Below are 19,717 nucleotides of genomic sequence, written 5' to 3'. Positions count from 1 at the left end.
TGGTTTCCCTCCTCTTTGTATGTGAAATAACCTTTGTTCTGTTTCTTTCCCTTAAATTCCCCCCCCCCCCCAGTGCCAGGGGTTGAACTCAGTATTACTGTTTTTACTTTTTTTGGCGGAACCAGGGATTGAACTCAGGCCCTTGTGCTTGCCAGGGGAGCGCGTATTCCACTGAGCCATCTCCCTGGCCCGTTTTTACTTTTTTTTGAGACAAGTTCAGACTATGAAGTCCAGGATGACCTTGAACACAGTAATACCCCTGCTTCAACCTGAGTGCTGGCTGAGATTACAGATGTGTGTCACAATGCCTGGATAACGTTACTGTTTTATTATTATTAGCAAAATTGGGGTTCAAACCCAGGGAGGGCATTTGCACTGAGCTACATTCCTACCCCATTTTTATTTTGAGACAGGATCTTACTAAGTGTCACAGGCTGGGCTCAAACTTGCTGTCCTCCTGCCTCAGCTTCCCAGAGTACTGGGTGTGTACTGCAGCCAGCTGTTATTCTTTTAAGTCTGTGGTATTGGGCCTCAAACGCGCCTCATGCCGTTTATCACTGTGCTACATCCTCAGCCCCTAAATTGTTGTATAGCACTATGGTGTAAGCATTTTAAGGCAGTTTAAGCTATACAAGGAACTATGGCAAAGAAGTGCCATAGATAAATATTCAGATCCATGGCAGCAAACTGGATCTTCTTAGAATTGAAAGCCAAATTCCAAAATATCTTAATGAGAAGGAGCTAGTAGTGAGGATTGCCTCCTTGTCTGTTTATTCAGGTCATTAGATAAGCCAATGGAAATACTGTACTTTCTCTTTAAGAATGAAACCTGCCTGGTTGCCATGGATATAGAAAGCCATATATAAATATATACCTCATTTCCATGTGATGTTGGGGTTTGGATGCTTTGGAGAACTGCCTTTCAAACTATTCATTGTGAATACTTCCGCCCACACGCTTGATTATGCAATGACAGGATTTGTGCTTGCTTACCTACAACCAGTGGGATTTTATTTTTTTCTAGTGGGAAGATGAAGTCTTCCCACTTTCAGGTGACTCTTTCTTGACAAAAGCTGCTAGGAAGAATCATGAAGGCTGAGATCAAGGAGTAATACTTCCTTTGGAAGGAGATTTTAATTTGTGAGGGATTTTATTCTGTCTGTTCTGTTTGTTCTTTTTTCGTCTCTCATAACTCATTTCCTTTCTGTAGGGTCCTTAGTGTTATAACCTTACTTTTAATTTTTTGGGTTTTAATCATAGTACTGCTGGGTAGCCCAGTTATATTTATTCATTTTTTTTATTTTTAAAAATTATTTATTTTCCTTTTTTCAATTGGTTGTACTTTTTCTCTTAATTTTTTTTCTTCCAATTTTGCAGCAAATATTTGGTAAAATGAATAGCTAGTTGGAAGACAATACTATGCATTACAACAAATACTGTGAAATTCATATTATTTTGTTAAGTGAAATTCTGTATCAATTCCTCGGTTCCACCAAAAAAAAAAAAAAAAAAAAAAGGGAAAAGAAAGAAAAAAAAAATTATTTATTTAGTGTGTGTGTAGCCAGCTCCGCCCACCAGGGGGCGGGGCTGGCTGGCATGTGGTGCTGGGGGATTGAACCGTGGTCCCTGTGCTTTGCTTAGCTTAGCTTGTTCTAAGTAGGTGCTTTAGACCACTGAGCCATCTCACCAGCCCCAGCCCAGTTATATTTAAAGGTATGTCACTGGAACTATTATTTTTAAAAGCCAGCAGTTTAGCTGTAACATTTGTTCTCAGCTCAGACTTGACATTTGACAACTCCGCCTTAGCATGAGAGGACTTTGGTAAACTAAAAATACATACACTTCTATATTTCTCCATATTATGTAAGATAGTTCCCAGTTATTGCTGTGTGTGAGTGGGAAAGAAGCTCCCCTCACTGGGGTGCGCTGGCCCGTGTGCTGGACAAAGGCATGCTAACAGTCTCTGAGCTTCAGAAGAGGCTGTGGTTGAAATGACCATGCCAGCCATTAACCCATAACATGAATTAAGCCCTTTTATTATTTCAGCATGAAGGTATATTTATCTTTTATTAGTTCTTTGGGGCTAAACTGTAGGGAAACACCTAAGAGGTGGGCTTGTTAATTTCTTCCCATAAGGCTTTTGGTTGTGCTTGCTACGTATTAGGGACCTATAATATGCAAATATTTCTCCTTGTTAATAAACATTCACAGCATACATCATAATAACTCCAGAGGGATCTGTTATGTTTATGAATACATATTATGAATAATATCCCAGACTCAGCTGAATGTTCAGCTGTAGATTCTTCAGCTTGTCTGGGATGTCATGAGGCTCCTTTTGTTTATATGTTGTATCTTAGCTTAAAAGCACTGAACAAGATGACTAATTATAATTGAAAGTCTTGGACTCTTGGGAAGCATGCAGTCGGTCTGTGTTCTGTGTGGGTCAGTCCTGGTCTGGTCGCTTAGTGTTTACTCCGAGTGTGACTCAAAGAGTAGGAGTTTGGAGATCTCTCTTAGAAATAGCAGCCGTATCTATCAGCCTTGGGTCTGGGCTGTCCCCATCGATGTCTTCCTGTTGTAGTCTGTTTTTGCTTTTCAGGTTCCAGTTCTGGGGGTAGGGGATTAAGCAGCAGAATTTAAGTTTAACTTTTGCCTCATTTAGCTTGGATACCTCTAGCCAGGCAATGTAATAGAGCTCAGTGGTAGAACCCTTTCCTTATACACCCAAGGCCCTGGGTTTAAGACCCAGCATGGTGAAACAAAGTATAATTTGTATCTTTGGCACTTCTAATCTGAATTCTTGTTCTCAAATTTGAGGAAGAATTTTCCTTATTAGGAAGGAGTTATGATATATTTTAAGCAAAAGACTCAGCAAAGTTCATTTATATTCAGGCTGCCTTTTTTTTTTTTTGGCGGAACTGGGGATTGAACTCAGGCCCTTGCACTTGACAGGGAAGCACTTATTCCACGGAGCCATCTCCCTGGCCCCAGTTCATTTATATTCAATAAGATTTTTTTTTTTTTTTTTTAAGGTAGGAACCACAGAGTCTTAAAGAAGAGCCCTGAACCCTTTCGGGGTTACTTGGGGTTGGAAGTGGTGTCAACTTGGAAGTGGTGTCAACATACCCTTCCTAGGACTTTGGGTAGTAAACACTGTTCCTAGAGACTGACTCTGGATGGAAGAAAAGGTTGTTGGCGGTAGTCTGGGAGGGAAGTAGGAAGGACTCTAGATGCTTAGGAAGAGTAGATACAGGTTTTATGGTAAGTTCCTGGTCCTCCCTCTGTTGTGGGAAAAACTTATTTAGTCATTTTCTGGCCTGCTGGCAAATTGGCTATGTGGGTAGGAGTATTATATGGAAATATGTTATGGGCTAAGCACATTTTATCTTTTCTATTCCAGTTATAAGTTCTGTGGAACTCCCACTGGATGCAGATGTACAGACCAGTAACCTACTGATTACTTTCTTAAAGTATAGCTCAATTGTCATGCAAGATACCAAAGGTAAGGTGTATTAATTGGGGCACAGAAAGTAGGACATATGGCGGACAGCTAGAATAGAGACAAGTGCTAACATTGGAGGCTTTCACAGGATGAACTCTTGGGGCTTCCTATGCAAGGTCATGGTCCTGACTCCTGGAAAACAGTGATTTCTCACTGCTAGATGGTGATTAAGTAGTGTTAGGAAAACCTCAAGCTGGAGGGGAGTGTTCAGAAATAGAACAGGAAAAAAAAATTGGTCTTTGCAAGTGCTAGCAAGCTTAGCAAATCTTGGTGGATAGATGCGGACTCTTCTGTGTGGGAAGTGGGGGTTAGCACACTTTGGGGAACTCATGTGGTGAGAATTAGAAGACTTGTGCAGGGTACAGTAGGAAAGGTGAGACTCAGACTCTGCTCTTTGGTGCTTCAAGTAGAAGTGTTAGAACTCATCCTGGAAGTACAGAGAGGAAGGAGGGGAGGACTGGCTATGGGAAAAATTAATTTATTTTAATTTAATTTTGTGTTAATGGGGATTGAACTGAGGGCCTTCATGTTGAGCTAACTCCATAGCCAGTTTTTAATTTTTTTTTTTTTTTTTTTTTTTTTTTTTGAGACAGTGTCTCATTATGTAGTTTAGGCTAGCCTTCAACTTGATGTGTAGCCCAGGCTGGCCTCAAACTGATGGCAATCCTCCTGCCTTAGTCTCTCAAATGTTAGGATTATAGATGTGGCTACCTGGGGCCCGCCCCTTAGCTCAGTTCATTAAGTGGCTGCTTCAACAAAGCAGTCAGGCTCAGGTTGCTGTGGTTCGATCCCCACAACTCCAGCCAGCCAAACCTGCCCTGAAGGCATGCGGAGCAAAAAAAAAAAAAAAAAAAAAAAAATCCTAGATGTGGCTACCACGCCTGGCTGAAATGTGGTCTAGCTATGTCACGAAGTTGCTCAGGCTAGGTTCAGACTTGGGATTCGCTCCACTGAACTACTTCTTCAGCCCTGATCTAGTGTTTTGCTCCGCATGTTGTTGTTTTGCGGTAAGGTCTTGCTGCATAGGCTAGGCTGGCCTAGAACTCACTGTGTAGCCCAGACTGGCCTGGGCTGCAGCTGTCCTGCTGTCTCAGCGTCCGAAGTGCTGGGATCACAGCTGTGTATAGCTACACCTGGCCTTGTCAAATTGTTTCAAAGAAGTGAAAAAATCCAATATACAAGATGTGATCAAAATATACAGTGAGCATTTGAATGACATTTTTTGTTAGAGTTAAAGACACATTGCCATTCATCCCCGCAAAGTCTTCCCGCCTTCCCAACACACTTACCATCTTTTTTGCTCCTTGTTTTCTTTTTTTAATTTTGTTTTTTGGGTTAGCATCTTACCGTATAGTTTAGCCTGGCTTGAACTATGTAGCCCATGCTGGCCCCTTAGCCTCCTACAGATGTGAGCCACGATGCCAGCGTCTTGTCATTCTCTGAAGTAGTTCTTGGAGGTCTCCTTTCCCTTTCCTTTTCCTTTAACCTTTGCCTTTCCCTTTCCTTTTCCGTTCCTTTCCTTCCTTTTTTTTTTTTTGAGGCAGTCACCATGTGGTTCAGGCGGGCTTTAAGCTCACAGTATCCTCCTGCCTCTGCCTTCCAAATGCTGGGATTATAGACACGTGCCACCACACCTGGTTTGAAGTCCTGTTTGTCTTTGTGAGGTGTGATAAAAATTTGGTGAATGCTACTGCCAAGTGGCATCCAGGGAAAGGGCAGCCTTAGGAAAACATCATGGTGGGTCCTCTTCCGCCTTGTGCACTGGGTCTGGCACCTGGCACTTTTTTTTTAAATGTGTTTGGTACAGGGTCTGCAGGGTCTCACTACCTAGATTGGATTCATAGCGATTCTTCTGTTTGCAGCCTGCCAAGCATGCCACCGCACCCAATTGTTGTGTCAGTGTGCCCCAGGGGCGGGGCCAACATAGCATGCTGGTTCTCCAGCTGCTGCGCTGCGCTCTGCCTGGGCAGCTGCGTTAGTCCACTGAGCTATCTGGCCAGCCCTTACCCTACAGTCTTCTGATTCTTCTCCAAAGTTCAAATGGTCATGAAGGGTGTCTTAGTTACTGTCTTGTCACTGAGACACAATACCTAAAACCTGCAGATCAAAGGAGAGAGGATTATTTTACCCCATGTTTTAGTCAGCTGGTCTCAAGGCAGGATGGCACAATTCAGGTGGGTAGAGAGGAAGCTGCGCAGGTAGGGTGAGCTGATGGGGGAGATGCACCCTTTTAGCTCTTAATCCAGTGTGCCACTTTGGACCAGACCCTCCTAACAGCAAGCCAGCTCTAAGCCCCGTAATCTAGCCCCCTCTGAGGCCCCTGTCTATGAGTGTGTGGAGCTCTTGGGGGACATCTGGATATAAACTAGCAAAAGGTAAACATTTGCAATCAATTTAGGCAGCCCTGACAGCAAAACTGAAGGCATACATGAAAAAGGATTTCCATGACTGCTTCATAAAGTGGCAAGGATGATAGTGGGATAAGGGTGCTCCAAGCCAGGGCAAATATCTTGAGGGAGGTTAATGGTAACGTGTCTTTTACTGCAGTACATTTAAAACTGTGAACATTCATTGCAGGTTTTGATTACACTTCATGTATGAGTCCAAAGAACCATGCAGGCTGACTCCTCCCGCCCCCTGTACTGGGGATCAGCATACTGGGCATTTTAGGGAGCTTTTTTTTAAGGTATTGGAAATTGAAACCAGGGCTTTCTGCATGCTAGGTGAGCACTGTAGCACTAAGCCACATCCCAGCCCTTTAAAAAAATGATTGGGAGCCCAGTTTTCACTGAGCTGTTCTGTGGCCTTGCACTGCAGTTGTCTTTGCTCTTCCTCACTGCGCTTGGCCTCTGTGGACATTTTCAGTAGCATTTTATTGGTTCCTAAAGGATGACCCAGTGGGCTTCTCCCATTTAGAAGGATTTTCTTTCTTTCTTTTTTTTTTTTTTTGTTGCAGAACTGGGGATTGAATTCAGGCCCTTGTGCTTGCCAGGGAAGCGCTTGTTCTACTGAACCATCTCCCTGGCCCCCAGGATTTTATTTTCTAATTACACAAGCAGTCGAAATATTACTTGTTAAACATTAAAACAATCAGCAATAGTTAGCTTAGAAAGTAGAAGTCCTTTCTACTCAGGTTTTCAAAGTAAATCACTGTTAGTGCACTGGCACGTACAGCGCTCTTTCCTTTAGGCTTCCTAGCCAGGTGTGGTGATACGCACCAGAAATCCTAGCAGTGTGGAAGACTGAGGCCGAAGGGTTGGAAACTTGATCCCAGCTAAGCCCAGTTAGTGACTTACTGAGGCCCTGTCCCACCTCCCTCAACCTAACTGCCCCCAAAATGCTAAGGAGCAGCTTGGCAAAGGCCCTGGGTTTAAGCCCAGCTTGTGGAAGGAAAAAAAAAGTGCTTTATAAGAATCTTTTTGATTTTTTGAGATAGGATTTTGTTGTATAGCTCAGGCTAGCCTCAAACTTGCTATCTTCCTGCTTCAGCTTCCTACATGCTAGGTTTATAGGTGTGTACTACCGTGCCCAGTTTTTTTCTTTCTTTCTTTTTGTTTTTTTGCGGTACCAGTGTTCCAACTTGGGACCTTGAGCTTGCAAGGCAGGTGCTTAGGCTGTTGAGCTATTTCCCAGCTCTGTTTCCTATAAGAATCTTTAAATCTTATTTTAGGAACCAACTGTTGAGTTGATGAATTTTGAGTTATTAAATTATAGTCTGTAGACAAACATTAGACTTTTAGATATCAGAAAACCAATTTCACCGTAGAAGCTGTAAGGAGAGAGAAATGCCTTGTGAGTCATTAAGCCAGGGGCCATGGCAGGAAGATTAGTCTTCCTATAGACATTTAATGTGCCTTTAGCAGCTTTTATTTGTTAGGTGAGGGCTAGTTTTTTGGTTTGAAGGTATTGGAGGGAAGACCAAGTACCCTGCCTTTCAAAGTGAGGAAGAAACATGGGCGGACAGAGGTAGAAGAGCTGAAATACAGACACGGGAGTGAAGAGTTGCCAGGCCGCGGGTGCCAGGTGAGCACGGCTAAGCCATGTGAGACTCAGAACACTGCGTTCACTGTGGGCGAGCTCGGCCCTGCAGCCTGAGAGTCATCTTGTCTCCTCTGTCATGTGAGTGTGCTCCTTCAAGAACAAGTTTTCTGGGCTGTTCAAATAGCTCGAGGGATGAAAGCACCTGCTTAGGCAGACACAGCTGCTGGGTTTGATCCCCGGGGCGTGTTATGCTGGCCCGCACTGAGACAGTGATTGAGACTGGATGTGGTGGCACATGCCTGTAATCCCAGCTCTTGGGAGGCTGAACACAGGTGGATCACTAAAAGTTCAATCTATGTAGTGAGACCCTGTAGACCCTGTACTAAATAGAAAAACAAAAAACAAACAAAAAATCAAGTTTTTCACAGGGATGCTATAGATCCAGGTACTCCCAGCATGGATTTTCAACATAGAGCAGCCCACTGGGAGCCGTGAGGTAGGCGAGCCTCTGAGATGTGGCCGGTGAGATCCGGCAGACAGTGATAACAAGGCTCTGTGTGCCAGAGTTCCCTGAGGCTATTGCTTCTTGCAACAACTGTGGGAGAGAGAAATTATATAGACGTGACCCAGAAAATGAACTTTTAGCTTTACTTGATATAATATAGTGAACTGAGGCTCTTGGAACTCATTTTTAGCTTTCATGATTATATAAGCCTCTTTGTCGTGGTTACTTCACAGTCTGTAGAATAGAAGCTGAAGTTGTGGGCTAATTAATTCTGTATGGGGACCTGGGGATATAGCTCAGCAGTAGAGCACTGGCCTAGCATGTGTAAGGCCCCGCATCAAATCTTCAACATTGCCAAGAAAATAAAAACTGATTCAATATGGGTGGTTTCAGGGCCTCCAAAGGCAGGCTTGGTTAGGTTTTTTTTTTTTCCCCACTAGGTAGCCTAAATTTGGCAAAGGGCAAGGTTCGGTATGATGAAGAGTTAATTTTAAAAATGGGGAGAAAATGACCCTTGGGTGACTTCATTGCACCATCTGTTTTCCTGTCTTGGCCTCTGGTCTGTTGCACCATGCCCTGGTATCTCAGTTATGTTTCTTATTGCTGAGACAAAATACCCAGTGCCTAAAGGAGGAAAGGTTTATTTATAAGATCATAGTTTGCGGAAGTTTCAGTCCATAATTGGCTGGCTCTGAGGCAAGTTGGTGTGGCAGAGGGGCCTCGCAGAGCAGGCAGGAGGCAGCAGAAATGCAGCAGCGGTGGCAGCAGCATACTGTGGTGGCAGCCCTCCTCTATCCCTGCCCGAAGGGTGGGCAGCACTTACACCCAGAATGGGGGTACCTTACTTCCACTGTCACTCCATTATCCCAGCCTCATGCAACCTAGATCTGGCCACCTCTGACAAATCCTGCTCGTGCCACGTGAGGCTTTGGAGGAACATCTCAGTGTGAGCCCTGACACCCAGCCCCCAGGATCACATTGTGTTTTTAGGAGAAACCACAGAAGCAACTTTTTCTTGGCTTTCTCTCCCTTTGTATTGTCTGTTTAAGGAGAGATGAATGTATTTGTGAGACCCATCTCCTCTTATGCCCTGTCCTTGTCAGTTTTTTTTTTTTTTTTTTTTTGCTCTAATAATATTGAAAACACTTCCAAAAAGTAAGCTTTTTTTTTTTTTTTTTTTTTTTTTTTTGCCACATGGTAGGTATGAAGTAAATATTTGTTGAATGAATAATTTGGTTAGGAAGAAACATGATGAGTTCCCATCTTTCCAGGTCATAAATAACAAGCACATCGGAAGGAGAAGCTTGGGCTTGGGTCTGGTCTCTAGTTTATTTCTGATTTTACTGCCATTTTTGCTATCAACAGTTAGGATCTTTCCTAGATCTTATGGTAGATAGATACCAGTGATGGTGCTTATAGCTGGTGGATGAGGGGAAAAAAGGCATCTGACTACTCAGAAGCAAAAGGCTGAGGTTAGGGGTGTAGCTTAGTGGTGGAGCCCTTGCCTAGGATATGCAAGGGCTTGGGCTCAGGCCCCAGCCCTGGGGAACAAAGGTGCTGACCTGTAGGCTAAAGCCCTGGCTCAAGACAGTAAAGCCCTTACAGGGGTTAGAGGCTCTCCAAAAGGTGCTTAACAGACTACCAGGCTTTATTTATTTATTTATTTTTGTGGTACTGGGGATTGAACTCAGGACCTTGCATTTGCCAGGCAAGTGCTTATTCTACTGAGCTGTCTCCTCGGCCCTCTTTTTTTTTTTTTTAAGTAATTTTCATTTCTGTTTACAATGGTTTGAGTTTAGTTTTCGCCACTTTTTAAAAAAAAATTAAATATTTATTTGGTATAGTATCTTGCTACACAGCTCGTACTCATAGTGATCCTCCTGTCTCAGCCTCCCCAGTGCTGGGATTATATGTGTGTGCCACCATGTCCGGTTTGGGTGGCTGGCATGGTTTGCTTGAGTTCCAGGGCCTGCAGGGCATGCATTACTGGTGGTCCAACCTAGGTCTTTGTGCCTGCCAGGCAGATGCTTAGCCTGCCACGCTGTCTCCCCAGCCCTAGACTACCAGGATATTTAAGGGGGGAAAAATCATCGGGGGGAATTCTTTTGCCTAGGAGGGAAGGAAGAATTACTTCTTTAGTAGTTTGATTTTCATTTGTGAGTGCTGGGCTGGGGAAGAAAGTGCTATGCTTATTTGTTCTCTGTTGAAATGTGGCTGGGAGCATGTACAGAAAAGGTTTTATTTTTCCTTTACAGACGAACACAGGCTTCACAGCGGCAAGCTCTGTCTGGTCATCCTCACGTGTATTGCAGAGGTGAGTCTCTGCAGCTCTCTGCCATGAACCCTGGCCTTCGTTCCCCACTTCGTGTTCAGGGCCCTAAAGGGGCCAGGAAGTTCGTCGGTCTCCCTCTTGAAACGTAAGCGCTGACCCAGGGCTACATCTCCCTTCCCACTGCTGGCTCAGTACCTGCCCCCTGGGAGAGAGGCTCCATCAGCATTTACTCAGGGCTTGGGAATGAATTGTGACAGGAGAACTGGAGGGTTCTGACTTTTCAGAGTTTTATTTTATTTTATTTTTAAATTTATTTGTTTTATTTATGAGTGTGTCCAGCTCAGCCCCCCAGGGGGCGGGGCTGGCTGGCATGTGGTGCTGGGGGATTGAACCGCGGTCCCTGTGCTTTGCTAAGCTTGTTCTAAGTAGGTGCTTTAGACCACTGAGCCATCTCACCAGCCCCACTTTTCAGAGTTTTAAACAAGAGATAGAAACTCTTAAAAAAAAAAAAAAAAAAAAAAAACACCTGAAACTGGGCATGGTGGCATGCACCTATAATCCCAGCACTTGGGAGGCTGAAAATAGTAGGATCACTATGAGTCTGATCTGTGTAGTGAGACCCTGAACACCCTGTAGACCCTGTACTAAATACATAAAAAAAAAAAACTGTACCTCTTTGAAGCTGCTCATTTAGTGAAAAGGAAAGGCGCTCAGGTATCTTGGGGACATGGGGGAGAACATTCAGGGAGGGCGGTTGTTGTAGTTGGGTGGAAAACAAATGCCAAGGGGAGAGAAAGTGCTTCAGTGTTTTGAGAAGGCACTTTGGATTGGATCATTTGGGCTAACCTGACCCGGGCCACAGTGGCGTACGAGTGTGGCAGAATTTGAGTAATGTCAGAGCTAAACTTAGACTTTAACTCCTCTTTTAGTATTCCTTCCGATGCTCTTTCCTCTGTTGAGAAAAAGCGAAGGTGGTCCACACGCCAAGTCTCCCAGCCGCTGCTCTTGTATGCTCTCTCTCAGAGGATGACCTCCTCTTACCAACCAGGGAGAGTGGTTATAGAAGAGCTGCTTATTAGCAGCACTGGGGCTGCTGGACTTGCTTTTCAAAAACCTTTCTAGTGAAATCTTTGCCAAAGTTGTTTTTCACAACTCATAACAGGTTCTAGTGCAGCATGTCACAGCTTCAGAGCAAGTGTGGGGCTAGGGCCACAGGGTGCTTGCTGCTTGCTTGCTTGCTTACTTATTTATGATGTATCTGGTACAGGCTCTCACTGCGCAGCTCAGACTCTTAGTGATCCTCCTGTTTTCAGCCTCCCCAGTGCTGGGATTACAGCTGTGTGCCACCATGCCCGGTCTCTTATTACTAATCTGTGGTGAGAAGGCTTTGCTTTTCTACCAGTCGTCAGGAAAGCCAGGGATAGAAAATCTTGCTGGCTCCGAGATGCCTGTGTGGCTGTTCTCTCCCACTGTGCTGGACTCATTCCTTGCAGAGCACAGACCTTCTTGTACCGCAAGTCTCATGTGGCGCCTGCTGATGTGTCTTACACCACCAGGAGGACCTTCAAGCTGTCACAATCAGAGCTGACTTTTTGGGCAGATGGGAAGGAAGAGGGAATCAGAAAACAACGTCCTCTCATTATTTGCCTCAAATTCCTGGGTCTTAATTTTTATTATTTTAAAATTTTTCTTCGATTTTTTTTTTTTTTCTGGCACTGGGGATTAAACTTGGCATCTTGCACTTGTAAGGCAGGCACTTATGCTGCTGAACTATGTCTCCAGCCTTCTTAGAGATTTTTGACTAAAAATACAAGGGAAAATTATCTCCAAGTAAAAAAATCTTATAGCAGAATAGCGCTTGACGTAGAGGCTGAGGCTCATCTGAAAGTGGTTCTTAAAGTCCAGGAGTTTGCAGGAAGTGTGCTGGGTTACAGACTTTAAGTGTAGCTCTCACTTTTTTCTTTTTCTCTAAATTTTCATTAGGATCAGTATGCCAATGCATTTTTGCATGATGACAACATGAATTTTCGAGTAAACTTGCATAGAATGGTAGGTATTACGACTTTTGCTTTTTTTTTTTTCTTCTTAGTGTTTTGTGGGTTGATAAGGTTGGGATGAATTTGATCCTGCTAGAAAAAAATGTAGCTAGAAAGTTGTACCAAAGAGTTCTTGCATGACCCTTGCCAGACTTCTTAAATGTGTGGTGGAGCTGTTTCATTCTCAAGAGATAGACCCGAAGCCATACAGCCATTGCAATAATGGAATGTATAAAAGACCTGGACGTTGACAAGTAGATGGGTCTAAGGCTTGTTTTTCCAAAGTGGAGCATCATTTTCATTTGAAACAGACTAGCTGGTGCTTTGATTTATTCATCTGAAAGGTAGGGCATACAGAGTATGGGAGATCAGGGAATATCTTAAAGCTTGGAAGTATGTGAAAAAAAAAAATACCATTTTGAGATTTAGATTTGAAAATCACACCAGGGATTGAACTCAGGCCCTTGTGCTTGCCAGGCAAGCGCCTATTCTGCTGAGGTAAGTCCCTGGCCCTACTTTTGTTTTTGCAGCTGCTGCTATTGTTGCCACTATTAGCCACCTCTTTTTTTTTTTTTTTTAAGGGAACTGGGGATTGAACCCAGGGATGTTCTACTACTGAGCTACATATATCCAGCTCCCCCCGCCCTTTTTTTTTTTTTTTTTTGCGGAACCGGGGATTGAACTTAGATCCTTGTGCTTGCCAGGCAAGTGCTTATTCTACTGAGCTATCTCTCTGACCCCCAAAACGCCTTATTTTTTATCTTGGGGCAGTACCAGGGATTGAATTTAGAACCTTGTGCTTGCCAGGAAGCATTTATTCTACTGAGCTGTCTCCCTGGCTCCTTGCCCAGTATTGATAAAAGTAACATTAGCTTTCTTGTGTCCTAAGCTCCAGTGCCCTGGAGGCAGTTCCCCTGCTGTGAGTTATGTCTTTGTCCCTGGCCTATGCTGATAACCCAGAAGCCAGTCTTGCTTGTCTCACTCCACCTCAGCCACTAGGAAAAGGGGAAGAAAAGTCTGTAGCAGTGACTTTATTTGCATGAGGAACAGGATTATGAGCCATTGCTCTCAATTCAGGTGTTGGCTAATTTCCTTTTCCTTTTTGTGTGGCGAAGCCTATGAGACACAGGAAGAAGGCAGCAGACAAGAACCTTCCCTGCCGGCCTTTAGTCTGTGCAGTGTTGGGTGAGTTGTGTGGTTTTTGTTTCAGTGTTGGGTGAGTTAATGTTGTAAATGTCACCGTTTTTCCAAGGCAGTGATAGGTTCTCATGATTAAGATTATTCTTTCTTAGAGAAGTTACTAGTTACGCTTCTTTGCTGGGTTGAGAAAACATGTTTATTATTGTGTTTGGTAAAGCAATCCACCGAATAGAATGTCCAGTAAAGGGTGCTATCAAAGGAAAAAAACCGTTCCTTATACCTCAACCTCATACATAATTGAAATTTGCAGTATATTTTACTCCTGATCAAGATTTCAGTCTAACCTCCTTTCTTGCTCCTGACTGCCGAGTGAAGTGGTCAGGAGGTTTGGAGTTCAGTGTGCAGATGCATAAGGCTTCTTGACTGTATCAAGCGGAGGAGAGTGGGCTGACGGAGCTAATAGGGAAGGGTTATATTTTGGGGACGTTTGTCCAGACTTTTGCATTTTGTCCAGGGGGTTAGTGTAACTGTTAATCCCATAGTAAAAGGCAAAAGATTTATACGATCTGAAGAGAAACCAGAGTATAATCCCATAGTAATTAAGACTGTAATTAGCCCTACAGATCCTCTTGGTCAGACTTTGTTAAACATGTTGATAGTGAGCTGAGAGAGACTGATAGAGCTTTAGAGCTAAGTCTTAGTGATAAGATTGTGATTAATAATTTCTTCTCTTGTTCCATCATTGCCCTGGTGTTGGAATAAGATTTTGCTCTGAGGGCCGGCCAGATAGCTGAGTGGATTATAGCACCTCCTTAGGCAGATGCAGGGACCGGAGTTTGATCCCTGGCCTGGTGTGCTGTGCCAACCCCACCCTCGGGGCCTGCTGAGATGGTGATTGAGACTGGGCGTGGTGGTGTACCCCTGTGATCCCAGTGCTTGGGAGGCTGAAAACAGGAGGATCACTAGGAGTCTGAGCTGTTATAGTAAGACCCTATAGACCCTGTACTAAATACAAAAAAAAGATTTTGCTCTGGCAAGTATGAATGATGAATGCCATATATGTAGTGTCTGTACAGATATCCCTTAAACTGGAATTTATTGGCAGTTCAGGGTATTCCTTTGGCAGTAGGACAATGAACTGATTTTTTTTGGCTAATTTGCAAGTGGCAGGGAGCGAAGATCGTTGCAAGAGTGTCTTATGCAAAATAAATGGTGGTGTGTATGGGTGCAGGCTGGGTGGTGGATGCCATTCAGCGCCAGTGTAAGTGCATGGCCCTCAGGAGGGTTCCCCAACTCAGAGGCAAGGTATGAATTTCATTATCACTGATCTGGGTTTTCTCTTTTCCCCTCTTAGACCTGATGGTAGAGTTTATTGTAACACATATGATGAAGGAGTTTCCAATGGATCTCTACATGTAAGTACCATGGTTCATTTCGTATAAGCAAACGCATAGTAAAGAAACAGATGGCAGGGGACCGGGGAGATAGCTCAGTAGAATAAGCGCTTGCCTGGCAAACGCAAGGGCCTGAGTTCAATCCCCAGTTCTGCCAAAAAGAAACAAATGGCTGCTGGACGTGATGGTGCACACCAGTAACTCCAGCCCTGGGGAGGCTGAGGCAGGAAGATTGCCACTAGTTTAAGGCCAGCCTGGGCTATATAGGGAGTCCCTGTCTCAAAAAAAGGAAAAAAATCAAGTGATAGCAAAAGTTATAGTGGGCCCGTGATACAGCTCAGAGGCATAAGTGCAAGGCCCAGAGTTTGATCCTGGTACCAAAAAGGAAGAAAGAAAAAGAAAACCAAAAAGTTGTAGTCCGTGTATATGTTATTTCAAGAAAAACTCACTGTACGTGAAGTGTCACAGAGTATTTTGTACATCTTTTCAGAGGAGAGAAAAGCACAAACCAAGGTTTGGATTCTTGCATATATCTTTGTCACTTTCAGACAAACTGAAGAGTTAGGTGCTTTAAGCAGGGATCCCAGGAGTCTGAGAATCCAAAAATGTCCAATTCCAACTTCGTTGTCTATGCTTTTGTGTCAGAGTAGTGGTAATTAGAAGAGAAGAAGCAGCCAGGCCTGGTGGTGCATGTCTGTAATCCCTCTACTCTGGGAGGCTGAGGCTGGAGAACTGTGAGTTCAAGCCCAGTCTGGGCAACTTAGCAAGACTGTTTCTCAAAATATAAAAGTAGGGAGGCCCTGAGTTCAACTTCAGTGCTTCCCGCTACCCCCTAAAAATATAGGAAGAGGTCAAGAAGGTGCATCTGCTCTGTCCTTAGCGGACACTGCCATGACAGCCTAGCCAATGCCCTGTGAGACAGACACCATGTCTGCAGAGGCCTCTGGGGGTGACCTCACTGTCCCTCATAGTTCTTAGTGATGAGGGTGCTCAGAGGTAACTGAAACTCATGTCTTTATAAAACTTAAGTTTTTTTCCTTTGTTACTTGTACATCCTTCTCTTTATTAACCCAGAAGAGTTGTCCTGTATCAGTGTGATTCCATGTAAGTGCACAGAGTCCACCAAAAGAGTGTGTCCAGGGCCGGGGAGATGGCTCAGTGGAATAAGCGCTTCCCTGGCAAGTGCAAGGGCCTGAGTTCAATCCCCGGTTCCGCAGGAAAAAAAAAACCAAAAGAGTGTGTCCACACTTCAGCAGTTTGCTGTACTGCTAAGTGTCTGGGAAGGAGTGGTGACTGCTTTCAGCACCTCTTGTAATTACAGAGGCTGAAAGTAACTTGTATTACTCTCATGATGTCTCAGTAAATTGAGTACTAAGTTATGAAAGTTTTACTTTTCCTGATGTATATATTTTTTGGTATAGTTATGATTTTCTTCAAAAGCATCTCATTTGGGTCTGGGTATAGAATTGTCACCACTGATTTTTTTTTTTTTTTACTATTTTCTTTTTTGGTACCTGGGATTGAACTCTGGACCTCGCGCTTGCTAGGGAGGTGCTGCACCACTGAGGTATAGCCCTGGCCCTGTCACCACCATTATTTGGGGCAAATGACAACTTGCTGCACAGTAAGCTTGTTGTACCTTATTTTGGTACCAATCCTGGGATCTAGGGAGAGGTAAGGGATTTAGCTCCCTGTGTAGGGTAGACCCCCAGCTTTCTAGATTGCTTGTAGACTAGTCTTGGTTTCATAGGTCTGGAGTAAATTTTAGTCTTAATTTAAGTAGTCTGCAGTTTACATTTTTTGTCTTGAGTGTTTAGGAGTCAGATCCTTAATTCAAAGACCAATGGTGCTGCTTTTTATAACATTTAGCAGATGAGTTTTCTACTTACTTTAGATGCAGTCTGTGAACCTCAGTGTCTTAGAAAGCAGATTTGTTTGTGCTGTACACTTTATTTGTAGCGTATTTTATGTTCTGCTTTTAGAATATGCTATTTGCTTTGTAGCATTGATCATGATAGTTACCATTTTCTCATTTCATAAGTAAGGAAACTGAGGCTCAGGAGATCGTGTTCATTGTCTAGGTGGTTCTGTTATTTAGTATCACTGCCTGGGCTTGAACCCGGATTTCCTTACTGTACCTCCAGGGTTGTTATCGTTCCTATCTAAGTTATTAGTTGTCTGTTGCTATGTACCAAACCCTAACCTAGTGCTTTCAAACAAGTGCTCACCATCTCGTAGTTTCTGTGCCTTGGGAATGCAAAGGGATGCTCAAGATGGACAGTTTTGCCACAGGGTCTCTGGCAGAGCCAGTCAGAGTGCTGACTGGGGCTGCCGTGGACACAGAACTGCTTCCACATCACCCACTGGTTGCTGGCAGCCTTTTTCTTCACCAGATGAATCTCTCCTCAGAGCTGCTTAAATGGCGGCTGGCTTCTCTGAGGGCAGGTAATTGGAGGGAGCTGGAAGAGGAGAGCAAAAGCCCAAGGCAACACCATGGTTTCTTTTATCACCTAGTTCCAAGTGATGCACTGCTTCTGTGCTCGTGTTGGCCACTCATGAGCCAGGCAGGGAGTGGGGCCTAGTGAAGGTGTTATCCCAGCAGTGGACTAGTACTGGTTATGAAAGGAGTTGGGGCCGTGAAGCCAGTCGCTTGTGCACATTCGCCCCCCCGCTCCCCAGCCCCTTCCTCCCGTGTGCCTCTGTGTGCTCATGTCCTTGCCCCCCACCTCCCGCCCTGGGATGCATAGAAGGACCTCACTGTTGCTGCCACGTTGCTGTCAGAGCTCTCGGTCTCCAGAAGAATGAGAAACACATCCTTTATTAGCTGCCAGTCTGTGCTATTCTGTGCAGCAACATTAAACAGGCCAATGAAGGATTTGAATGCCAGCAGCAGGATTGGTGGGGACCATCTTGCAGGCTGATGGCATAGTTGCATGGCTAGGGAGTTGAGTACCCAAGATTCACACGCATTTCTCTCTGACCTCAGAGCACTCGTGCTGCTAGCATGGCAGCGTCTTTGCATTTGGCCTGAGCCAGGAAGAGCACTGAGTTCCTAGTGGGGAACAGCATGCTAAGTAGGGGACCGGCTTGCGTGTGCTCCGGTAAGAAGCTGAGAAATACAGTGGGATTAAGTGCTGGATGGAGCCTAGAGGAAAGGTAGGAACAGAAGGAACAGTTGCCTGGCACTGAGTGGACAGTGGGGAGCAGTCGGGGGGAACCATGGGAGAAGATTGTGAGTCCAGTACTTGCTGCAAAGGCCAAGGGTGCATCTGTCTCTACCTCCACCTCCACCTCACTGCCTTCCTCACTCCACTAGGGTGAGGAAGGCAGTGAGGCATCAGATTACAGAGGCCGGGCACAAGGCCCCATCCTCCCGGCTGAGTCCCTTCCTGTTATACCCATGGGGACATTTCCAAATCTGTCCCCCCTCTGTCAGGTTCCTTCCAGTTTTACCTGGCGGAGCCTGTCCTTTCTAGGTGAATATTTCTGCTCCAGCCGGGTTTGGGGCCAGGATGCTGCCCGCTCTTCTTGTCTTGTACAACTTTTCTCAGCAGCCCTGAGTGAAATGAGAAATTGAGCGCAAAACAAGTTTCTCCATTTCAGAAGTTTGTGAACCTCCTGTGAAATATGAATAAATATGGAAAGACATCAGCTCAGAGCCAGAATGTAGGCCAGAGGGAAACAGTTGCCAATCTGTGCATGAATGCTGTAGGTGAAGTCATGTGAGGGGCTGTTTGTGGTAAAGAAGTCTTGCGGGGCCCAGAAAGAGGTAGGAAACCTCATTCAATTAATTTCTTTCTTTTTTTTTTTTTGATTTTTTTTTCCTTCTTTTTTTAAATAAAGTTTTATTCTTACATGTACAACAGACTCCAAGAACACACTTCACGGTAGTTACAGGTGTCAAGAGATGCTATGGCAGGGCATCCAGGTAGCTGAATAGGACTGGAATCCAGGCTCACCATCACCGTACACACAAGGAACAGTTTATTTTTTGCCAGATTTCTTAATTTCACCTGTGGCCAAGTTTCTTCTGCTCTTCCTTTTGCTTCTGTTTGAACACTGTATCTTCCTCGTCCATCTCCTTGGCCTGTTTCTTGGGCTGCTTCAGGGGCTGCTTCTTGCCACCTTCGCTGCCGGACATGGCGCCCACACACCCTCTGGAGCCGAGCTCCCATTCAATTAATTTCTACTCCTGGGTGTTCTCCTTGATTCTTGTTACCATTCCCACTGCTGCCATAGAGTGGGGAGGGAGAACTGGACTCCAGGACAGTGAACGTTTCCTTTTTTTTTGTATTTAGTACAGGGTCTACAGAGTCTCACTACACAGAAAAGACTTGTAGTGATCCTCCCGTTTTCAGCCTCCCAAGTGCTGGGATTACAGGTGCGCGTCACCATGCCCAGTCTGTTGCCTGTCTCAGCGTGCCCTGGAGGTGGGGCCAGCACAGCCTGCTGATCCCTGTTCTCTGCCTAAGCAGGCACTTTAATCCGCTGAGCTATCTGTCCGGCCTTGAACACTTCTTATGTTGCTCCTACACAGAAAACTTAGGCTCTGCCTAGGCCAGAGATTCTTAAACCTGTGGGCAGTTAGCAGAAGAGCGATTTCAGGAGAAAACAGACCATTTTGTGTTGAGAGGGGAAACTACACTATGCATATAAGGAGCCCCCTTCCCTGAGGTAGTATATTGGGAGTTATTGCACAATGCTTTATTTTGGCCATGCTGGGGAGTGAATCCAGGGCCTCATGCACACGAGGCATATTTACCATTGGGCTACATTGCCAGCCTTTTAAAAAAGAAATTATTTTGAGATAGGTGGTTGCTAAGTTGCCCAGGCTGGCCTCAAACTGAAAATCCTGAGTGGCTGGAATTACCACTTCTAGCTCCA

General features: G+C 44.6%; 1 protein-coding gene across 3 annotated transcripts in view; it reads left to right on the top strand.

Annotated features, from left to right (window-relative positions):
• The window catches only part of CUNH10orf76 (chromosome unknown C10orf76 homolog), a 210,232-nt gene that overhangs the window by 51,550 nt on the left and 138,965 nt on the right, over positions 1-19,717 (top strand). For all 3 annotated transcript variants that reach the window (XM_023715517.1, XM_023715518.1, XM_004631461.2), the window contains 5 exons: positions 3,404-3,505; positions 10,247-10,305; positions 12,247-12,312; positions 13,415-13,484; positions 14,794-14,854. In XM_023715517.1, the coding sequence (XP_023571285.1) occupies positions 3,404-3,505; positions 10,247-10,305; positions 12,247-12,312; positions 13,415-13,484; positions 14,794-14,854 (358 nt within the window). The remainder of the gene's footprint in view (positions 1-3,403; positions 3,506-10,246; positions 10,306-12,246; positions 12,313-13,414; positions 13,485-14,793; positions 14,855-19,717) is intronic.

The sequence above is a fragment of the Octodon degus genome, unplaced genomic scaffold, assembly GCF_000260255.1.
Source record: "Octodon degus isolate 3935 unplaced genomic scaffold, OctDeg1.0 scaffold00042, whole genome shotgun sequence".
NCBI lineage: Eukaryota > Metazoa > Chordata > Mammalia > Rodentia > Octodontidae > Octodon > Octodon degus.
Note: the sequence above shows the minus strand (reverse complement) of the source record. Positions and strands in the feature narration are given on the sequence as shown.